We start from the raw sequence: 23,462 nt of genomic DNA on the forward strand, positions 1-23,462 counted from the left end.
ACCACCCCTGCCCCACCCCGACCCCTGACCCAGGGGTAATACCACCCCCTGCCCCACCCCGACCCCTGACCCAGGGGTAATACCAACCCTGCCCCACCCCGACCCCTGACCCAGGGTAATACCACCCCTGCCCCACCCCGACCCCTGACCCGGGGTAATACCACCCCTGCCCCACCCCGACCCCTGACCCAGGGGTAATACCACCCCTGCCCCACCCCGACCCCTGACCCCGGGGTAATACCACCCCTGCCCCACCCCGACCCCTGACCCGGGGTAATACCACCCCTGCCCCACCCGACCCCTGACCCAGGGGTAATACTACCCCTGCCCCACCCCGACTCCTGACCCGGGTAATACCACCCCTGCCCCACCCCGACCCCTGACCCGGGGTAATACCACCCGTGCCCCACCCCGACCCCTGACCCAGGGTAATACCACCCCCTGCCCCACCCCGACCCCTGCCCCACCCCGACCCCTGACCCGGGGTAATACCACCCCTGCCCCACACCGACCCCTGACCCAGGGTAATACCACCTGTGCCCCACCCCGACCCCTGACCCAGGGGTAATACCACCCGGTGCCCCACCCCTGACCCGGGGGTAATACCACCTGTGCCCCACCCCGACCCCTGTCCCAGGGGTAATACCACCCCTGCCCCAACCCTGACCCGGGGTAATACCTCCCGTGCCCCACCCCTGTCCCGGGGTAATACCTCCCGTGCCGCACCCCTGACCCGGGGTAATACCTCCCGTGCCCCACCCCTGACCCGGGGTAATACCTCCCGTGCCCCACCCCTGACCCGGGGTAATACCTCCCGTGCCGCACCCCTGACCCGGGGTAATACCTCCCGTGCCCCACCCCTGACCCGGGGTAACACCTCCCGTGCCGCACCCCTGACCCGGGGTAACACCTCCCGTGCCGCACCCCTGACCCGGGGTAACACCTCCCGTGCCGCACCCCTGACCCGGGGTAATACCTCCCGTGCCGCACCCCTGACCCGGGGTAATACCTCCCGTGCCCCACCCCTGACCCGGGGTAATACCTCCCGTGCCGCACCCCTGACCCGGGGTAATACCTCCCGTGCCGCACCCCTGACCCGGGGTAATACCACCCTGTGACCTGGGCTGTCCGTTTTGACCTGGGGAATTTGGTTTGTCACCTGCTGTTGGTTTTTGAAAGAAAATCAGGAAGTGCTGGAAAGAGTGGGCAGGTGGGGCAGGGTCTGTGGAGAGAGACGAAGGAAACTGTGGAGGCTGAAGACAGTTCCCAGGGAGAATCTTTGACCTGAACATACAACAGCACAGGAACAGGCCCTTCGGCCCACCATGTTTGTGCTGACCACAAGGCCAAATTAAATGAATCCCCTCTGCACGCACATGGTCCACATCCCTCCATTCCCTGCACACTCATGTACCTGTCTAAATGCCTCTGGAACACCTCTATCGTATCTGCCCCCAGCCCCACCCTGGGTAGCCCCTTCCAGGCTCCCACCGCTCTGTGTAAAAAAACTTACCCCGCACACCTCCTTTAAACTCCGCCCCCCACCTAAAGCTATGTTCTCTGGTATTGACATTTCTACCCTGGGGAAGGACTCTGACTGTCTGCCCTGTCAATGCCTCCCATAATCTAAACCTCTGTCTCAGGTCTCCCCTCAGCCTCCACCGCTCCAGAGAGAACAACCCAAGTCTGTCCAACCTCATACCCTCTAATCCAGGCAGCATCTTCGGGAACCTCTTCTGCACCCTTTCCAAAGCCTCCACACCCTCCCTGGAATGGGGCGACCAGAACTGCACACACCGCTCCAAGTGCAGCTGAACCATAGCTTCATACAGCTGTAACGTGACTTCCTGACTTTATTTCCAGTCGCCACAGACGTTGCCCGACCCACTGAATGTTTCCAGCATGGTCTGTTTACCCTTCTGCAGTTGTTCCCCACCAGTGTCCGAGGGGTATGTGGTTGCCCGCCAGTGTCCGAGGGGTATGTGGTTCCCCGCCAGTGTCCGAGGGGTATGTGGTTGCCCGCCAGTGTCCGAGGGGTATGTGGTTGCCCGCCAGTGTCCGAGGGGTATGTGGTTCCCCGCCAGTGTCTGAGGGGTATGTGGTTGCCCGCCAGTGTCCGAGGGGTATGTGGTTCCCCGCCAGTGTCCGAGGGGTATGTGGTTGCCCGCCAGTGTCCGAGGGGTATGTGGTTGCCCGCCAGTGTCCGAGGGGTATGTGGTTCCCCGCCAGTGTCCGAGGGGTACACGGTCACCCTCGTGGCCCAGCTGTTCCATTCTCCCCCTCACCGTCGATGGCCGCGGTGTGGGTCTTGCCTGCGGCGATGGTTTTCACCTTGTAGATGGCCAACTGCTTGGACAGGGTCAGTGTGGTCATGTAGGGTACCTCCTGGTCAGCCTGTGGAGTGAACAATATGGGCTGAGAGACTGGGATCTTGCTGTGCTCACACCCCCGCAGTCTCCGACCTGCTCTAACCCCTCACGATATACAAAGCACTGAGTCTCCCCCCGTCTTCACACAACAGAAGTAAGCCCACCCCCCCCCACCCCCAGTCACCTGATCCACAGCTCCTCGCCCTGGGCTTCTGTCAAAGGCACAGGAGGAGGTCATTCAGCTACAGGCGACGACCAGCTTCAGAGGTGACACCCGCCCTGCGTCAGCCCCCACCCCACCCACCCCGTGTCTCCCCTGAGTCCCCCCACCCCGCATCTACCTCCCACCACCCCATCACGCATCCTCCCTGCCCTGCCTCCACCCATGGCTCCTGCCCACCCAACACACCCGCCCCACATCTACACCCCATCATGTCCACCCCCACCCTACCCATGGCTCCTGCCCCACCCAACACACCTACCCCACGTCTACCCCCCCACCCCACCCATGGCTCCTGCCCCACCCAACACACCCGCCCCGTGTCTACCCCCCCACCCCATGTCCACCCCCACCCCACCCATGGCTCCTGCCCCACCCAACACACCCGCCCCGTGTCTACCCCCCCACCCCATGTCCACCCCCACCCCACCCATGGCTCCTGCCCCACCCAACACACCCAGGCCGTGCTCCCCCCCTATCTGTATAAGGTGCTGACCAGAACCCAGTGTGGACGGATCAATCGGCTCCCACCCCACCCATCAATTTTGGTCCATAATTCACTCCCCCCCCCCCCCCCCCCCCCCCCCCCCCCCCCCCCCCCCCCGCGGTAACGTTCCAAACCTCCCCTTGGCGCTGGAGGAGGGTGGCTGGGGGAGAGAGCATGGTGTGGGGAAGGGCAGGGTGTCGAGGGAGGGGGGGGGGCAGGGCATCAGCAGCTGGGGTGTCAGGGAGGTGGTGTCGGGGGTGGGGTAGAGTCAGGAGCAGGGTGTCGGAATGGAGTTGTGGACGGGGTGTCGGGGAGGGTGCCGGGTGTGGGGTGTGGGTGGAGGGACCAGGGAGCTGGGTGTGGGTGGAGGGGGGCAGGGTGTGGGTGGAGGGGGGCAGGGTGTGGGGTGTGGGTGGAGGGGGGCAGGGTGTGGGGTGTGGGTGGAGGGGGGCAGGGTGTGGGGTGTGGGTGGAGGGACCAGGGAGCTGGGTGTGGGTGGAGGGGGGCAGGGTGTGGGTGGAGAGGGCAGGGTGTGGGTAGAGGGGGCAGTGGGGGTGTCAGGTGTGGGGTGTCTGGGCAGCCTCACCCACACTTACTTTGCTCTGCTGGGTACGCAGCCCCCTCAGGTAGTGGTTGAGCCCCAGCTTGTTGTACTCGTTGTTGCCGCATGCCAGCACCTTGCCGCTCTGGGTGACGAAGAAGGTGCCGTCGGATCCACACTGCACTGACACCACACTCAGGCTCACCGGCAGGTCCACCTAAAGCATCAGGAGGTCAGTCGTTAACCAGCCACACCTGTGGTGGTAACCGTGGGTCAGGCGTTATCCAGCCACACCGACGGTGGTAACCGTGGGTCAGCCGTTAACCAGTCACACCGGCTGTGTGACCCCAGTGTCTGATGTCCTCATTGCTGATTTCCCAACGTCACCACCTCTGTTGGTGGACAACCCCCAGCAATGCCCCCTCCCCCCTCCAATGCTCCCTCCCTTCGACCTCGGTCCCTTCCTCCCAGCCCCTCCCACATCCACCAACACCATGCCCACCCCGTCCAGTTCGATGTGGGGTGAGGTACAGTTAGTGAGGAGCCTGCAGCAGCAGCACAGCAGGTGGGTACAGACAACACATGATATGAGTCATGCACAAACTCCACGGGAGCCTGAAGTCTGAGAGCACTTACCCGTTCTGGGTAGGGGTAATCCTCCTCCGAATCCAGCCCGAGGCGCCCTGTAACCAACAATCGGCACTGAGTTCCAGCAACAGGCACTCACCTCCCAAAACAGGTGGGATACGGCACCCACCTGAATCGTCTGTCACCTCTTGTCATTCCCTCCCGAGCCTCCTCAGACCAAACATCCTTCAGTCCTGGCCTTGAATATTCCCAACCACTCAACAACACAAGGCCACCCGGCCCCTCAAACCTGCCCCACCATCCAATGTGCTCCTGTCTGGTCCATGCTGGCCTCAACTCTCTTCTATGCCAGTTCCTCACAATCCTCAAATGTTTCATCTTTCTCTCAAATATTCATCCATCTCTACCTTAAATATATCTAGTGACCTGGCCTCAGGAGCAGACAATTCCAGAGATTCACCATGCTCTGAGAGAAGGAATTTCTGCACGCCTCACCAGCCCCTTACTTTGTAACTTTATACCCTTGTTCGTGTCTCTCCCACCAGTGAAAATATCTCAACATCCACCCACTCAGGATCCTTTAAGATCTTTTACGTTTGAATAAGGTCACCCTTATAGGTGAACAAGGAAATGGCCTAAGGAACGGCAGCTGGAATTTAACTCAGACAAGTGTCAAACGATGTATTTTGGGAAGTTAAACCAGGGCAGGGTATAGACAGAAAATGGCAGGACCCTGGGAGTATTGTAGAACATAGAACACTGCAGCACAGTACAGACCCTTCAGCCCACGATGTTGAGCCAACATTTTATCCTGCTCTAAGATCTACCTAACCCTTCCCTCCCACACACCCCTCCATTTTTCAGTCATTAATGTGTCTATCTAAGAGTCTCTTAAATGTCTGTAATGTATCTGCCCCCACCACCTCTGCCGGTAGTGCGTTCCACGCACCCACCACTCTCTGTGTAAAAAACTTAGCCCTGACATCCCCCTTATACCTTCCTCCAATCTCCTTAAAATTATGTCCCCTCGTGTGAACCATTGTCGCCCTGGGAAAAAGTCTCTGACTGTCCACTCGATCTATGCCTCTTATCATCTTGTGCACCTCTATCAAGTCACCTCTCATCCTCCTCCTCTCCAAAGAGAAAAGCCCTAACTCACTCAACCTATCCACATAAGACATACTTGCCAATCCAGGCAGCATCCCAGTAAATCTCCTCTGTACCCTTTCAAAAGCTTCCACATCCTTCCTATAATGAGGCGACCAGAACTGAACACAATACTCCAAGTGTGGTCTGACCAGAGTTCTATAGAGCTGCAACATCACCTCGCGGCTCTTGAACTCAATACCCCGACTAATGAAGACCAACACACCGTATGCCTTCTTAACAACCCTATCGACCTGCATGGCAACCTTGAGGGATCTATGGACGTGGACCCCAAGATCCCTCCGTTCGTCCACACTGCTAAGAGTCCTGCCATTAACCTTGTATTCTGCTTTTGAATTCGATCTTCCAAAGTGTATCACTTCACACTTATCCTGGTTGAACTCCATCCGCCACTTCTCAGCCCAGCTCTGCATCCTATCAATGTCCTGTTGTAACCTACAGCAACCTTCTACACTATCCACACCACCAACCTTTGTATCATCAGCAAACTTACTAACCCACCCTTCCACATCCTCATCCAAGTCATTTATAATAATCACAAAGAGCAGGGGTCCCAGAACAGATCCCTGCGGAACACCACTGGTCACCAACCTCCAGGCAGAATACGCTCCATTTACCACCACCCTTCTATAGATGAGCCAATTCTGCATCCACATTGCCAAGTTTCCCTGGATCCCATGTCTCCTGACTTTCTGAATGAGCCTTCCATGAGGAACCTTATCAAACACCTTACTAAAATCCATGTACACCACATCCACTGCTCGACCTTCATCAATGTGCTTTGTCACATCCTCAAAGAATTCAATCAGGCTCATGAGGCACGACCTGCCCCTCACAAAGCCATGTTGACTGTCCCTAATCAGCCTATGCTTCCAAATGCCCATAAATCCTGTCTCTAAGAATCTTCTTCAGTAATTTGCCCACTACTGAAGTAAGACTCACTGGTCTGTAATTCCCAGGGTTATCCCTACTCCCTTTCTTAAACAAAGGAACAACATTTGCCACCCTCCAACCATCTGGCACTACTCCTGTGGTCAGTGAGGACGCAAAAATCATCGCCAAAGGTGCAGCAATCTCTTCCCTCGCTTCTCATAATAACCTTGGATATATCCCATCCGGCCCCGGTGACTTATCTATCCTAATGTTTCTCAATAGTTCCAGCACATCCTCCTTCCTCGCATCAACATGCCCTAGCACATCAGTCTGTCGTACGCCATCCTCACAAACGTCAAGGTCTCTCTGGTGAATACTGAAGCAAAGTATTCATTAAGGGCCTCCCCTACCTCTTCTGACTCCAGGCACGTTTCCTCTTTTATCCCTGATCGGTCCTACCCTCACTCTAGTCATCCTCCTATTCTTCACATACGTGTAGAACACCTTGGGGTTTTCCTTGATCCTACTCGCCAAGGACTTCTCATGCCCCCTTCTAGCTCTCCTAAGTCCATTCTTAAGCTCCCTCCTGGCTACCTTGTGACTCTCCAGAGCCCTGTCTGATCCATGCTTTCTAAACCTCAGGTAAGCTCCTTTTTTCCTCTTGACAAGATATTCTACATCTCGTGTCAGCCACGGTTCCTTCACTCTACCATCCTTACCCTGCCTTAATGGGACAAACTTATCCTGAACCCCATGCAAGTATTCCTTAAACAACCTCCACATTTCCGCTGTGCACTTCCCCAAGAACATCTGTTCCCAATTTACACTCCCAAGTTCCTGCCTAATAGCATCATAATTCCCCCTCCCCCAGTTAAATACTTTCCCATATCATCTGCTCCTATCCCTCTCCAAGGCTGTGGCAAAGGTCAAGGAGTTATGGTCACTATCTCCAAAATGCTCTCCCACTGAGAGATCTGAAACCTGATCAGGCTCATTGCCTAGTACCAGGTCCAGTAGGGCCTCTCCTCTAGTCGGCCTGTCCACATACTGTGTCAGGAATCCTTCCTGTACACACCTAACAAACTCTGTCCCATCTATCCCCTTTACACTAAGGAGGTGCCAATCAATATTAGCGAAGTTGAAATCACCCACGACAACAACCCTGTTATTTTTGCACCTCTCCAAAATCTCTTCCGATCTGCTCCTCAGTGTCTCTGCTGCTATTGGGGGGTCTGTAGAATACTCCCAATAGAGTGAGTGCCCCCTTCCTGTTTCTGACTTCCACCCACACTGACTCAGTGGACAATCCCTCCAGGACTTCCAGCAGCAGAAAGGCCAAGGGGTACAAGTACACGATTCCTGAAAGTGGTTATACAGGCAGACAGGGTCATCAGGGCATTTAATACAAGAGTTGGGGTGTCAGACATTGGTGAGATCACACCTGGTATATTGTGCGAGGTCTGGTCACCACACTATAGGAAGGATGTGATTAAGCCAGAGAGGATGCAGAAAAAGTTTCACAAGGATGTTGTCGGGACTGGAGTGGTTGAGTTATGAGGAGAGACTGGACAGGCTGAGATTGTTTTCCCTGCAGCAAAGGAGGCTGAAGGGTGACTTTATGGAGGTTTATAAAATCACGAGGAGATAAGGTGGATGGTCGCAATCTTTTCCCCAGGGTGGGAAGGTCTAAAACTAGAGGGCACAGGTTTAAGGTGAGAGGGGAAAGATTTAAAGGAGACCCAAGGGGCACGTTTTTCACACAGAGGGTGGTGGGTGTGTGGAACGAGCTGCCAGAGGAAGTGGTAGAGGTGGGGACAATTACAGTGTTTAAAAGGTATTTGGACAGGTCCATGGAGAGGAACGGTTTCGAGGTATATGGGCCCAACACGGGCAGGGACCAGCTCAGGTCGGCAACTTGGTCAGTATGGACAAGTTGGGCTGAAGGGCCTGTTTCCATGCTGTATACTCAGTGACTCTTCTCCCTGCAGAGGTAACATGCGCTCTGCCAACACCCTCAGCACCACCCAACCAGACCCCTTCCACTCCTACACTGCAGCAAGTGCCATTTGCCACCCTGATGATGTGTGTACATTGCACACCTCCTGAGCCAGCACATCAGCTCACTGCCTGCACCAACGCGTACACTCCACTGTGTAATGGTTCACTGCTTCACCGCTCCAGATGCACAGAAACAACCGTCGACATTCTCGGAGAACAAGTTGCCTGGGGACCGTGGGGCTGCGTCTGTGCCGCTCATCTCTGCCTCTGACCTTACAGCCACCACAATGCCCCTTCCCCACCCTGCCGGAACAGCACTAGACAGAGAGCACCACGGCCTTCGGTCCCCCACGACGCCTTTGTCTGCCTACACCAGGAGTTCCAAGTGCCATTTTACACCAAGGGTAGCAATCTCGGGATTGCTGCCAGTGCCACGTGATAGTGAAGGTAGGAATAGGAGGAGATAGCAGATGAATTGCATGGCTGAGGAGTTGGTGCAGGGGGCAAGGTTTTAGATTTTTGGATTATTGGGATCTCTTCTGCGGAAGGTGGGACCTGTATAGATTGGATGGGTTACACCTGAACTCGAAGGGGACCAATATCCTTGCAGGCAGGTTTGTTAGTGCGGTTCGGGAGGGTTTAAACTAGTTTGCAAGGGGGATGGGAACCAGAGGGATAGGTCAGTGGAAGAAGTGCATGGAGTAAAGCCAGGTCTAACATATAGAGAGGCTTTGAAGAAGGAGAAGCAGAGTATAGGGTATAAAAGTAAAAAGGTGGACGGGCTAAAGTGTATTTACTTAAATGCAAGAAGTATCAGGAATAAGGGAGATGAACTGGTACCAGAGGACTGGAGGGTGGCAAATGCTGTCCCCTTATTCAAAAAAGGTAGTAGGGATAGTCCAGGGAATTATAGACCAGTGAGCCTTACATCTGTGGTGGGTAAGCTGTTAGAAAGGATTCTCAGAGACAGGATCTATGGGCATCTGGAGAATCATGGTCTGATCAGAGACAGCCAGCATGGCTTTGTGAAGGGTTGCCTCATTATAGGAAGGATGTGGAGGCGTTGGAAAGGGTGCAGAGCAGATTTACCAGGATGCTGCCTGGATTAGAGAGTATGGATTATGAGGAGAGACTAAAGGAGCTAGGGCTTTACTCACTGGAGAGAAGGATGATGAGGGGAGACATGATAGAGGTGTACAAAATATTAAGAGGAATAAATAGAGTGGACAGCCAGCGCCTCTTTCCCAGGGCACCAATGCTCAATACAAGAGGGCATGGCTTTAAAGTAATGGGTGGGAAGTTCAAGGGAGATATCAGAGGGAGGTTTTTCCACACAGAGAGTGGTTGGGGCGTGGAATGCGCTGCCTGGGGTGGTGGTGGAGGCAGGTACATTGGTCAAGTTCAAGAGATTACTAGATAAGCATATGGAGGAATTTAAAATAGAGGGATATGTGGGGGGAAGGGGTTGGATAGTCTTAGGCGAGGTTTGAAGGTCGGCACAACATTGCGGGCCATAGGGCCTATATTGTGCTGAACTGCTCTGTGTTCTATCACCATTACTGGCGGTTCCAAGCCGCTGCATGATCTGACCTGTCCGTTCCTGGTCACCACACCTGGAGCTATCTGATGGACAGGTGCAAGTGTTCCCAACAAAACTGGGGCAGAATCATGACTGTGGGTTGCCTGGGCTCAATGGGTGGGCTGAGCTGGGTCAAGGGTTAATGTGATTGGAGAATTAATGGACGGACACCGAGAGAGAAGATACTGAGTTGGTGGATCTGGATTCAGGTGTGACCTCTGCCCTCTGCATTCTCACCCTGGGTATGGTGACCTCTGCCCTCTGCACCCTGACCCAGGATATGGTGACCTCTGCCCTCCACACTCCAACCCTGCCAACAGTGACCTCTGCGCACCCTGCCCCTATGCCCTCCCCAGGGGTACTCACCGTGCTCCCCACAGCCCCAGGCGAACACCTCCTTATTCCGTGTAAGCGCCACAACGTGATTATCGCCGCAGGAGACCTGCTGCACGGCATGATCGAGGGAGAACTCCACCAGCATCGGCTCCAGCACCTCCTGACCATACTGACCGTCACACCCAATGCAGCCGTAGTAATCAGAGCCAAAGGCGTACAGGTGTCCCTCATCTGTCACCGGGCACAGGGCAGCAATCAGCAGGCAGTCACTGGTATCAAGATCCCCACAGCACAGCCCCTCCGCACCGTCCCGTCACACACTCCCTCCGCACCGTCCCGTCACACACTCCCTCCGCACCGTCCCGTCACACACTCCCTCCGCACCGTCCCGCCACACACTCCCTCCGCACTGTCCCGTCACACACTCCCGGGGTCAGATACACAGTGATGCAGTGTGGGCTGTGATGATGTACAACACCGCGGGCTGTGACTGTATGTGACCATGTACGACACCGCGGGCTGCGACCATATGTGACGGAATGCGACACCGCGGGCTGTGTTGGAATGCGACACCATGGGCTGTGTTGGAGTACAACACCGCCAGCAGCGGCGGTACAGCCTCTGCCCGCTGCCCCTCACTCACCGGTGATGCAGACGGTGAACTCGTCCCCACACGCGGCCTGATGGATGGCCTTTCCCTGCAGCTTCTCCACCCACTTGGGCTGACGGTACGAGGCTCGGTCCCCGTGGCCCAACTGACCCACCATCTTCGTCCCCCCCTGGACGTTCTGCAGAGACAGTCACAGTTCACGTGGGCCTCGCTACACACTGACCGTTACAGCACGGCCTCACCCCCCCCCCCCCGCCCCCCCAACACACACTGACCGTTAAACCTGCAGCAGAGACCGGGCTGTGGGAATCGCATCATTCCGGGTGGGCCTGTGGCCTGGGAGTGGCCTGGGCCGCGCTGTCCGTCACCAGTACACTACGTGGTGGTGCAGCCACTGCCGACTGTGGGCAGTGAAGCACAGGCAGCCGGGCCGGACACAGCTCCCTCCCCCACCCACACCCCCAGCAGCCAGGGACCAGGAAACATGTGGCTCAGAGCAGGGGTCAAGGACTGGGGGACAACCCCTTAAGGACAGTGTGGTCAGCGGCACCACGCTGATACAGCGGTCAGTGCCAACACCGTACCATGGCCACACCCCAACATAGTGACTCTTCTCCCGACCGCACTGACTGCACTCCATACCCCTCCACACCGCACCCTCCCCTCCACCCCCCACTGACTCCCCTCCACACTGCACCCTCCCCTCCACCCCCCACTGACTCCCCTCCACATCCCACTGACTCCCCTCCACCCCCCACTGACTCCCCTCCACACTGCACCCTCCCCTCCACCCCCCACTGACTCCCCTCCACACCGCACCCTCCCCTCCACCCCCCACTGACTCCCCTCCACCCCCCACTTGACTCCCCTCCACACCGCACCCTCCTCTCCACACCGCACCCTCCCCTCCACCCCCCACTGACTCCCCTCCACACCGCACCCTCCCCTCCACCCCCCACTGACTCCCCTCCACACCGCACCCTCCCCTCCACATCCCACTGACTCCCCTCCACCCCCCACTGACTCCCCTCCACACCACACCCTCCCCTCCACCCCCCACTGACTCCCCTCCACACCGCACCCTCCCCTCCACCCCCCACTGACTCCCCTCCACACCGCACCCTCCCCTCCACATCCCACTGACTCCCCTCCACCCCCCACTGACTCCCCTCCACACCGCACCCTCCCCTCCACCCCCCACTGACTCCCCTCCACACCGCACCCTCCCCTCCACATCCCACTGACTCCCCTCCACACTGCACCCTCCCCTCCACCCCCCACTGACTCCCCTCCACACCGCACCCTCCCCTCCACCCCCCACTGACTCCCCTCCACCCCCCACTGACTCCCCTCCACCCCCCACTGACTCCCCTCCACACCGCACCCTCCCCTCCACCCCCCACTGACTCCCCTCCACACCCTCCACACTCACCGCCCAGGTGTACAGCTCCTTCTCGACGGACACCACTGCAAAGTGGGTGTTGCTGGCACACACCTGCTGGGCACTTCGCCCACTCTTGAACAGGTCCAGTTTCTGGGGGGTGGCCTTGCCCCCTCCCCAGTAATACACGTCACTGAACCGGCTGGTCACCACGGCGATGGATGGGTCAGCAGGGGCATTCAGTCTGCAGAGGAACCATGGCCATTAGTGTGTGAAGGTTAGACACGGCATCTCCTCCGATTACCGACCCCTGACCCAAGCCACATAATCCCCGACCCCTGACCTAACCGCTCCCTGACCCGACCCAATCCATCTACCCCAGACCCAAACAACACGGACCCCTCCCTGATCCAACCCCTTCCTGAACCCTGAACTGTCCCCCAGTGAGGGTCAGCACCCTGGGGTGGGGAAGAACATTCGCAGTGAGGGTCAGCACCCTGGGGTGGGGAGGGAACTGACTGACCTGGTTTTGCGGGCGGGTGCGTTGAGTTGAGAGACCCTGTCCTCCATCAGTCTGCAAAGGAAGCACATGTAATGAACAGCACCAGCACTGGGGGGGGGGGGGGGCGGACATCAGTGGGGAGTCAGTGCAGGGGGACATCAGTGGGGGGTTGGTGTGGGGGGGGGACATCAGTGGGAGGTCGGTGCAGGGGGGACATCAGTGGGGGGGTCGGTGCGGGGGGGGACGGACCAGTGGGGGGTCGGTGCGGGGGGGGGGGCATCAGTGGGGGGTCGGTGCGGGGGGGGGGGCATCAGTGGGGGGTCAGTGCAGGGGGACATCAGTGGGGGGTCAGTGCAGGGGGGACATCAGTGGGGGGGGGTCGGTGCGGGGGGGGGACATCAGTGGGGGGTCGGTGCGGGGGGGAGACATCAGTGGGGGGTCGGTGCGGGGGGGGGACATCAGTGGGGGGTCGGTGCGGGGGGGGGACATCAGTGGGAGGTCGGTGAGGGGGAGACATCAATGAGAGGTCGGTGCAGGGGGGGACATCAATGGGGGGTCGGTGCGGGGGGACATCAGTGGGAGGTCGGGTCGGGGCAGACATCAATGAGAGGTCGGTGCAGGGGGGGACATCAATGGGGGGTCGGTGTGGGGGGGACATCAGTGGGGGGTCAGTGGGGGGGGAGATCAGTGGGTGGGGGTCGGTGCGGGGGGGACATCAGTGGGAGGTTGGCGCGGGGGTGAGGAACATCAATGGGGGGGTCAGTGCGGGGGGGGACATCAGTGGGGGGTCGGTGCAGGGGGGACAACAGTGGAAAGTCAGAGCGGGAGGGTGAGGTACATCAGTTGGTGGGGGGTGGTGAGAGGGGGAACGGGCAGTGGAAAAGCTGTGAGGGGTTGTAGGGGGTGTGGGGTGTGTGGGGGCAGTTTATGGGAGGGGCGATGGGGGTTGAAGGGGAGTGTAGCGGACAGGGGGAGAATTGTGAGGGGGTAGGGGATTGGGGTGTATGCAAGGGGGAGTGGGGAGGGAGGTTTATGGAGAGTGGGTGCAAGGGTGGGGCTGAGAGAGAGGAATTCGGGGGTGTGAGGAGATTGTGTGGGGTGTGGGGGTGTGAGGAGGGTGAGGGGCGTGGGGGTGTGAGGAGGGTGAGGGGCGTGGGGGTGTGAGGAGACGGTGAGGGGCGTGGGGGTGTGAGGAGGGTGAGGGGTGTGAGGAGGGTGAGGGGTGTGAGGAGGGTGAGGGGTGTGGGGGGTGTGAGGAGACGGTGAGGGTTGTGGGGGTTTGAGGAGACGGTGAGGGGCGTGGGGGGGTGAGGGGTGTGGGGAGCGTGAGGGGCATGGGGGTGTGGGGGTGTGAGGGGCGTGGGGGTGAGGAAGGTGAGGGGCGTGGGGGTGTGAAGAGACGGTGAGGGGCGTGGGGGTGTGAGGAGGGTGGGGGGTGTGAGGAGGGTGAGGGGCGTGGGGGTGTGAGGAGGGTGAGGGGCGTGGGGGTGTGAGGAGGGTGAGGGGTGTGGGGAGGGTGAGGGGCGTGGGGGTGTGAGGAGGGTGAGGGGTGTGGGGGTGTGAGGAGACGGTGAGGGGCGTGGGGGTGTGAGGAGGGTGAGGGGTGTGAGGAGGGTGAGGGGTGTGGGGGTGTGAGGAGGGTGAGGGGCGTGGGGGTGTGAGGAGGGTGAGGGGTGTGGGGGTGTGAGGAGGGTGAGGGGCGTGGGGGTGTGAGGAGATGGTGAGGGGTGTGGGGGTGTGAGAAGGGTGAGGGGCGTGGGGGTGTGAGGAGGGTGAGGGGCGTGGGGGTGTGAGGAGACAGTGAGGGGCGTGGGGGGGTGAGGGGTGTGGGGGTGTGAGGGGCGTGGGGGTGTGAGGAGGGTGAGGGGCGTGGGGGTGTGGGGGTGTGAGGGGCGTGGGGGTGAGGAAGGTGAGGGGCGTGGGGGTGTGAGGAGGGTGAGGGGTGTGGGTGTGTGAGGAGACGGTGAGGGGTGTGGGGGTGTGAGGAGGGTGAGGGGTGTGGAGTGTGAAGAGTGTGAGGAGTGTGGGGGTGTGAGGAGTGTGGGGGTGTGAGGAGATGGTGAGTGGCGTGGGGGTGTGAGGAGCGTGAGGGGCATGGGGGTGTGAGGAGGGTGAGGGGCGTGATGGTGTGGGGAGGGTGAGGGGCGTGGGGGTGTGAGGAGGGTGAGGGGTGTGGGGGTGTGAGGAGGGTGAGGGGCGTGGGGGTGTGAGGAGACGGCGTGAGGGGCGTGGGGGTGTGAGGAGGGTGAGGGGCGTGGGGGTGTGAGGAGACGGTGAGGGGCGTGGGGGTGTGAGGAGACGGTGAGGGGCGTGGGGGTGTGAGGAGATGGTGAGGGGCGTGGGGGTGTGAGGAGCGTGAGGGGCATGGGGGTGTGAGGAGGGTGAGGGGCGTGAGGGTGTGGGGTGAGGGGCGTGAGGGTGTGGGGAGGGTGAGGGGCGTGAGGGTGTGGGGAAGGTGAGGGGCGTGAGGGTGTGGGGAGGGTGAGGGGCGTGGGGGTGTGAGGAGACGGTGAGGGGCGTGGGGGTGTGAGGAGACGGTGAGGGGCGTGGGGGTGTGAGGAGGGTGAGGGGCGTGGGGGTGTGAGGAGGGTGAGGGGTGTGGGGGTGTGAGGAGGATGAGGGGTGTGGGGAGGGTGAGGAGGGTGAGCGGTGTGGGGGTGTGAGGAGACGGTGAGGGGTGTGGGGGTGTGAGGGGCGTGGGGGTGTGAGGAGTGTGAGGGGTATGAGGGTATGAGGAGGGTGAGGGGTGTGGGGGTGTGAGGAGGGTGAGGGGCGTGGGGGTGTGAGGAGACGGTGAGGGGCGTGGGGGTGTGAGGAGACGGTGAGGGGCGTGGGGGTGTGAGGAGGGTGAGGGGCGTGGGGGTGTGAGGAGGGTGAGGGGTGCGGTTGCTGTGGAGCCGGCTGGAGAACTCACGGTCTGCGACTGCTGATGACAGGGCGGCTCAGTATCTCCTCTGCTGTCGGCCTCTTCTCCGGGTCCTGGAAAACAGGTGGGTTGTCCGTCACCGTGCAGCAGGCTCAGGGCAGTGCCCGGGAAAGGCAGGAGGTGGGTGACGTGAGGGGAGAGGAGCGGCTGATCTGTCTGCACTCTCAGTGCATTTGATGAGGTCTCACACGGGTTGTCAGGTCACATCAGGGCTGGTGGGTGAGGGGAGCAGCACTTCAGGCGAAGATTGGTCAGGTCAGAGACTTGGAACTAACAGGTCTTGGTTGGACCACTGCCAGTGGGGTCAGAGACATCACAGGTGCAGCAAACCCCAGGAGTGGGAGCAGCTGGGGATTCAAGGAGGGAGAACGGGCGGTGAATGAGGGAGGGAAGGTAAGTCTAAGGGCAAACCTGCAGAGAACAGAAACATTACCTGTAAATGCCTCCGGAGATCCAGAACAGAAGCAGCTTGATGAAGGCAGTCAGGAATGGGGAAGTTTATAATGATGACTAAACTCAGATTTGGTCTTCACAGAGGATACAAACAACATCCGATGAATAGTCGGGAACACATGGTCCAGTGGGAGAGGGGAACTGAAGGAAATCAGTACTCAGAAGAAATGGTGTTCAGGAAATTGAAGGGATCAGAAACTGATAAATCCCCGGGGCCTGACTGCCTGCATCCCAGAGTGATTCAGAACAGGACCCTAGAACCACTGGATGTATCAATCAGCATTTGTTAGACTCCACAACAGCTTGACGTTGGAGTGTAGCTGATGTCCCCAGGGTTGGAGAATCAAGAACCAGAGAGCACAGGTTTAGGGTGAGAGGGGAGAGATTTAATAGGAACCTGAGGGGAAGTTTTTCACCCCGACTGTTGTCAGTACATGGAACGAGCTGCCAGAGAAAGTGGGTGAGGCAGGTACATTAACGACATAAGATTTCTTTATTAGTCACATGAACATCGAAACACACAGTGAAATGCATCTTTTGCATGGAGTGTTCTGGGGACAGCCTGCAAGTGTCGCCATGCTTCCGGCGCCAACATAGCATGCCCACAACTTCCTAACCCGTACATCTTTGGAATGTGGGAGGAAACCGGAGCACCCGGAGGAAACCCACGCAGACACGGGGAGAACGTACAAACTCCTTACAGACAGCGGCCGGAATTGAACCTGGGTTGCTGGCGCTGTGATAACATTACATTAACCACTATACTACTGTGCACTTGGACAGATCCATGGCTAGGAAAGGTTTAGCGGGATGTGGGCCAAACACAGGCAAATGGGACTGTCTCAGATGGGAATCTCCGTTGGCACGGACCAATTGAGCTGAAGGGCCTGTTTCCCGGCTGTGAGACTCTGGGACTGTAACTTAACCCAAATATTTAAATAGAAGGTAAAGAGAGACCAAGGGATTCCAGACGGATCAGCGTGATCGTGGGACAATGCGGGAGTGCATGATGAACAACGTCACAGGGAGAGCAGTGAGGGGACGGGAGGGGGAGCGACGAGGGGACGGGGGGGAAGGAGCGAGGGGACGGGGGGAGGAGGAGCGAGGGGACGGGAGGGGGAGCGACGAGGGGACGGGAGGGGGAGCGACGAGGGGACGGGAGGGGGAGCGACGAGGGGACGGGAGGGGGAGGGGCGAGGGGACGGGAGGGAGAGGGGCGAGGGGACGGGGGGGAAGGAGCGAGGGGACGGGGGGGGAAGGAGCGAGGGGACGGGGGGGGGGGAGGAGGAGCGAGGGGACGGGAGGGAGTGGCACGCACCTTGTCCAGACACTCCAGCACGATGGAGCGGGCGTCCTCACTGTACACACTGGGGTCCACCTCCATCGTACGGGTCCCCTTCACGATCTTCACACACAGGTTCAGTGGGTTCTGCAGAGAGGGGGAGTCTGTCGTCAGTGGGGGCTGGGGGAGGGGGGAGGGAGGGGAGGGGAGGGGAGGGGGAGGGGAGGGGTTGTAGGGAGTGAGAGGAGGGGTTGTAGAGAGTGAGAGGAGGTTGGGACAGGGAGGGGAAGGGTGAGAAGGAAGGGTGGGCGGGGAGAGGAGGGGGAAGGGTGAGGGGTGAGGGGGAGGGGTTAGGGTGAGGGGTGAAGGGATGGGGAGGGGGGGTGGGGGAGAGGGGGTGGGGTGTGGGGGTGAGGGGTGGGTGTGGGGGTGAGGTGGGGTGAGGGGCGGGTGTGAGGGAGGGGTTGGGGGGGTGAGGTGGGGTGAGGAGCGGGGTGGGTGTGGGTTGGGTGGTGTGGGGGTGAGGGGCGGGTGTGGGTGAGGTGTGGGGGTGAGGAGCGGGGTGTGTGGGGGGGCCGACAGACCCCTGCCCTCACCGTGGCATCGAAGGTGCGAGTGAGGGTGAGCAGCTCACACAGCACACAGCCCAGCGCCCAGATGTCCGACTTGAAGTTATACCGCTCTCCCTGGCACAGCTCGGGGGACATGTAGTAGGGAGTGCCGACACACTGTGGGGAGAGCACACAGCACATGTGACCGGACCACCCAGCACCCCACACCCCACCCCCACTCACCAACAGTCCAGCACCCCACCCCACCCCCACCCCCACCCCAACCCTCCCCACGGCCCAGCACCCCACCCCCACCCCCACCCTCCCCACGGCCCAGCACCCCACCCCCACCCCCACTCACCAACAGTCCAGCACTCCACCCCAACCCAACCCTCCCCACGGCCCAGCACCCCACCCCACCCCCACCCCCACTCACCAACAGTCCAGCACCCCACCCCACCCCCACCCCAACCCTCCCCACGGCCCAGCACCCCACCCCCACCCCCACCCTCCCCACGGCCCAGCACCCCACCCCCACCCCCACTCACCAACAGTCCAGCACTCCACCCCAACCCAACCCAACCCTCCCCACGGCCCAGCACCCCACCCCACCCCCACCCCCACCCTCCCCACGGCCCAGCACTCCACCCCACCCCCATCACAGCTCTCCTTGCCGGATACTGGGGACACACCACCTGCAGGGCGAGGGGGCAGCACACACCTTCCCCACTGACGGGATCACCTCCCCACATCTCTCCCAGCACAGAGGTGGGATGGGTCCCTCTCCCAGCACAGAGGCGGGATGGGTCCCTCTCCCAGCACAGAGGCGGGACGGTTACCAGCACGGAGCCGGAACGGGTCCATCTCCCAGCAGAGCTGTGGGAGAAAACGAGTCGGACAGCACAGAAACAGGCCCTTGGGCCCATCATGTCCATACTGACGTCTCTGACGTGGACACTGATCCCATTTGCCCACATTCAGACTGTATCCTGTGCCCTGTCTCTCTGTATCTGTCTGAACGCCTGCAGTGATAGTCTCTGATTCCATCTCCTCCTCTGGCAGTGAGCCCCAGATATCACCCACGGGTGAAAAACCCTCACCCCGAATTTCCCATTTCCCCTACGTCTCACCTTACAGCTGCGCGTGTTGCTTCAGACACCCCTACCCAGGGAGAAGATTCTGACCACAGACCCTCTGCCCCTCATAATCTTGTGCACCTCTGTCGGGTCACCTCGCAGCCTCCCTCACTCCAGGGAAAACAGGCCCAGCCTATCCAATCTCCCCCCAGAACTGAAGTACTCCAATCCAGGCAATATCCCGGTGAAACTGCCCTCACTCTCTCTAGCGGAACCGCATCCTTCCCGTCGTGTGGTGACCAGACCCATACACACTGCTCCCTCTGGTCTAACCAGTGTTTGTAAAGTTGTAACGGAACATCCCAACACTTATAGTCTCTGTCCCGACCTATGAAGATAGCACAGGTCACTGCGTCCGGAGAGGGGCCACACAGGGGGCGTGTCCGGAGAGGGGCCACACACAGAGGATGCGTCCGGAGAGGGGCCACACAGGGGGCGTGTCCGGAGAGGGGCCACACACAGAGGGTGCGTCCGGAGACGGGCCACACACAGAGGGTGCGTCCGGAGACGGGCCACACACAGAGGGTGCGTCCGGAGACGGGCCACACACAGAGGGTGCGTCCGGAGACGGGCCACACACAGAGGGTGCGTCCGGAGACGGGCCACACACAGAGGGTGCGTCCGGAGACGGGCCACACACAGAGGGTAGACACTGACTGTCACTGCTCACTGGCAGGCCAGACCCTTTGACCCCAGTCCAACCCCAGTGAACCCTGACCCCAGAGCCACCAAGAGTGAACCCTGACCCCAGAGCCACCACCAGTGAACCCTGACCCCAGAGCTCAGCCAAACAGTGAACTGGAACCGGGAACCTGTTACCCACAGCTGGCGTGACCCCAGCCAGTGACCCCTGACCTGTGATAAGTGGGTAGGGGCCCAGTACTCACCGTCTCGGCCATCGACTGGGGGGAGTTGAGCTGCTTGGCCAGTCCATAGTCACCCAGCTTGATCAGGTCCGACTTGGTGAGGAAGATATTCAGTGTCTTTATATCTCTGTGGGGAGAGAGACGTCAGCGGGGTTGGTGGGGGGGGGGTGGAGGGAGAGGGGGAGAGGGGTGAGAGGGAGGGGTGAGGGGGAAGGGTGAGGGGGAAGGGGGAAGAGAGGCGGAGGGGTGGGGTGAGGTGGAGGGGTGGGGTGGAGGGGTGAGGGGGGTGAGGGTGAGGGGTAAAGGAGTGGGGGAGAGGAATGGGGAAGGGAGTGGGGTTGGAGGGGGGAGGGGGGAGGGGATGCAGCACACCACTCGGTGACGACCACCCCAACTCCCCAGACTGACCTGTGCAGGATCCCGTAGCTGTGGATGTGAGCGACGGCAGACACGATCTGGTACAGGTACCACACCACCGTCTGTGGAGCATAGGGAGCGTCAGTACAGGCGACGGGGTCGGTTCAGGGATCAGGGGTCACTACAGGGGTCATCAGGGGTTAAGGTTTCAGTACAGGGGTCAGTGGTCAGTACAGGGGTCATCAGGGGTCAAGGGTCAACACGGGTCAAGGCAGGGGGCAGGGGTCAGGACAGGCAATGGGACAGGACAGGCGACGGGGGTCAGGACAGGGGAAAGCTCAGAGGACAGGACAGGGGTCAGCCTGAGGTTCGGGGTTGTGGGATGGACAGCAAGTCCCAGTGTCACCCCACCCAACGACCCCTCCCCTCCCCCCATAGCCCCCTTACCTCCTCGGGGAAGAGTTTCCCTCCCTGCTGCAGGATCTTGTCGTACAGGTTCCCTCCTGTGAACAGTCGGTCACACAGTCAGCCCAGCTGGGGCGGGCACCCTCAACCCATCAACCCCCATCACCCCTCACCCACCCAACCCCCATCTCCCCCCCAAACCCCCATCTCCCTTCACCCCCCAAACCCCCATCACCCCTCCAACTCCACTCACTGACCTCTCATACTCCCATCACTCCCACCACCCTCCACCGAGTGAGCCCTCGCCCATCCCCACCCCCTTATGTCCCCTCTCCCTGTTCCCACCCCCCCTCCCCACCCCCTCGCTTCCTCCCCACACCACGTCACCATTCCCATCCCCCCACAGTTCCCTGCCTTCCCTCTCCCCCCACACTCCCTCTCCTCATGCCACCCTCCTGCGGTCCACGCCACTCAATCCCCCGGTCCACCCCTGCCACACCTCCTCCCCCCCAATCCCCCTCCCCCGGTCCACCCCCTCCACACTCCCTCCCCCCAATCTCCCTCCCTTCTCCTGTCCACCCCCCAATCCTCCCCTCCCCGAGTCCCGTCCCATCCCGTCCCGCGCCACCCCCCCCCCCCCCCCGGCCCCCCCTCACCGTTGCAGTACTCGACCTCGATGAGCAGCCGGCTGTGGTCCAGGAAGTGGTTGTAGTAGGCAATGATGTTGTGGTGCTGCAGCACCGACAGGATGAGGATCTCATTGTGGGTGTCCCTGCGCTCCCGCTCCGACAGCCGCGCCAGGTCGATCTCCTTCCACACCACCAGCGAGTTGTCCTGTGGGGGCGCAGGGTCAGTGGGGGCATCAGTGGGGGGCCATGGGGGCAGCCGGGGGCACAAGTCAGGGCAGCAGGGTCAGTGGGGGCACCAGTGCCACCTGTGCTTGGTCTCAGCTGTCCCTTCTTTCTCCCCTCCTCCCATCCCTCCTCCTCTCCTCCCCATCCCTCTCCCAAGGGTCAACGGGGGGGGGGGGGGCAGTGAGGGGGGATCTATTGCCGAGGGTCAGTGAGGGGGGTCTGTTGGGGAGGGGCAGTGAGGGGGGGTCTGTTGGGGAGGGGCAGTGAGGGGGGTCTGTTGGGGAGGGGCAGTGGGGGGGGGGTCTGTTGGGGAGGGGCAGTGAGGGGGGTCTGTTGGGGAGGGGCAGTGAGGGGGGTCTGTTGGGGAGGGGCAGTGAGGGGGGGTCTGTTGGGGAGGGGCAGTGAGGGGGGTCTGTTGGGGAGGGGCAGTGAGGGGGGGGTCTGTTGGGGAGGGGCAGTGAGGGGGGGGTCTGTTGGGGAGGGGCAGTGAGGGGGGGTCTGTTGGGGAGGGGCAGTGAGGGGGGGTCTGTTGGGGAGGGGCAGTGAGGGGGGGGTCTGTTGGGGAGGGGCAGTGAGGGGGGTCTGTTGGGGAGGGGCAGTGAGGGGGGTCTGTTGAGGGCAGGGAGGGGGTCTGTTGGGAGGGGCAGTGAGGGGGGGTCTGTTGGGGAGGGGCAGTGAGGGGGGGTCTGTTGGGGAGGGGCAGTGAGGGGGGGTCTGTTGGGGAGGGGCAGTGAGAAGGGGCCTGTTGGGGGGGGGGCAGTGAGGCAGTGAGGGGGAGACCACCCCCTCCCTGAACACCAGCTCACTCCCACTGGGGGAAGCACAGCCCAGACTCTACATCCCCACAGGGGAACGGGACCCAAGGACACCCCCTGCACCTCTCCCACGACTCCAGCGACCTGCCCACCAACAGGGTGACTCTACTGAGAACCCGTTTATTCCCTGTCCAGGATCTGTGTGTCACTGCCGTCACCTCACCCTCTCTCGTCCTCATCCAGTTCCATCGTTAGGGACAGGACTGGATGCTAAATGTTCCAGGGTTTCAATGATTTAAAGATCGAGGAGATAAAACTGGGGGTGGTAGGGAGTTGTGCTGTTAATCAGGGACATTATCACAGCTGTACTCAGAGGGGACATAATGGAGGGCTCGTCCACTGAGTCCATGTGGGTGGAAGTCAAAAGTAAGAAAGCTGCAATCACTCTGATGGGATTATACTACAGAGCCCCCGATAGCCACCGGGACATTGAGGAACAGGTATGCAGGCAGATTAGGGAAAAGTGTAAAACCAATAGGTTTGTTGTAGTGGGTGACTTCAACTTCCCTAATATAAACTGGGACCTCCTTAGTGCAAGAGGTTTAGACAGGGCAGAATTTGTTAGGTGCATCCAGGAGGGTTTCTTAAATCAATATGTCGATAGTCCAACGAGAGGAGAGGCCGTACTGGACCTGGTGTTGGGTAACGAGCCTGGCCAGGTGACTGACCTTTCAGTGGGAGAACAGTTCGGGAACAGTGACCACAACTCCTTACGTTTTAAGATAGCAAAAGATAAGGATCAGTATGGACCTTGCAGGAGAGTATTAAATTGGAGCAGGGCAAATTACAGGAGCATTAGGCAGGAACTAGGGAGAGTTAATAGAGAACAGCTGTTTTTGGGTAAGTCCACGTCTGACATGTGGAGGGTGTTTAAAGACCGACTGCACGGAGTACAGGACAGGGACGTTCCAGTAAGGAGGACAAGGTTGGCAAGGTAAGGGAACTGCTGGAGGAACTCAGCGGGTCAGGCAGCATCTGTGGAGGGATGTTTCGAACGGAGACCCTTCATCAGCACTGGGAAGACAGAGGGGAGGTGGGCAGAACAAAGAGGTGGGGGGAAGAAGCTGGTGGGTGAGGTGGATCCAGGCGGGTGGGGGGAGTGGGGAGTGGGAATGGTGCAAGAAGCTGGGCAGTGATAGGTGGAAGTGACAGGGCTGAAGAAGGTG

The 23,462-nt window shown here is 60.1% G+C and overlaps 1 protein-coding gene across 3 annotated transcripts in view; it reads right to left on the bottom strand.

Annotated features, from left to right (window-relative positions):
- LOC127574494 (serine/threonine-protein kinase Nek9) overlaps nt 1–23,462 on the bottom strand; it is a 53,729-nt gene that overhangs the window by 26,194 nt on the left and 4,073 nt on the right. For 2 of the 3 annotated variants that reach the window (XM_052023562.1, XM_052023734.1), the window contains exons 2-15: nt 21,284–21,461; nt 20,670–20,725; nt 20,274–20,344; nt 19,887–19,992; nt 17,909–18,040; nt 17,349–17,459; nt 15,566–15,630; nt 12,673–12,723; nt 12,201–12,393; nt 10,802–10,946; nt 10,189–10,389; nt 4,254–4,300; nt 3,673–3,834; nt 2,286–2,394 (exon numbers count right to left, since the gene is read on the bottom strand). In XM_052023562.1, the coding sequence (XP_051879522.1) occupies nt 2,286–2,394; nt 3,673–3,834; nt 4,254–4,300; nt 10,189–10,389; nt 10,802–10,946; nt 12,201–12,393; nt 12,673–12,723; nt 15,566–15,630; nt 17,349–17,459; nt 17,909–18,040; nt 19,887–19,992; nt 20,274–20,344; nt 20,670–20,725; nt 21,284–21,461 (1,627 nt within the window). The remainder of the gene's footprint in view (nt 1–2,285; nt 2,395–3,672; nt 3,835–4,253; nt 4,301–10,188; nt 10,390–10,801; nt 10,947–12,200; nt 12,394–12,672; nt 12,724–15,565; nt 15,631–17,348; nt 17,460–17,908; nt 18,041–19,886; nt 19,993–20,273; nt 20,345–20,669; nt 20,726–21,283; nt 21,462–23,462) is intronic. The other variant, XM_052023651.1, reaches the window with a different exon arrangement.

This window comes from Pristis pectinata, chromosome 1 (genome assembly GCF_009764475.1).
Source record: "Pristis pectinata isolate sPriPec2 chromosome 1, sPriPec2.1.pri, whole genome shotgun sequence".
In the NCBI taxonomy this organism is placed as follows: domain Eukaryota; kingdom Metazoa; phylum Chordata; class Chondrichthyes; order Rhinopristiformes; family Pristidae; genus Pristis; species Pristis pectinata.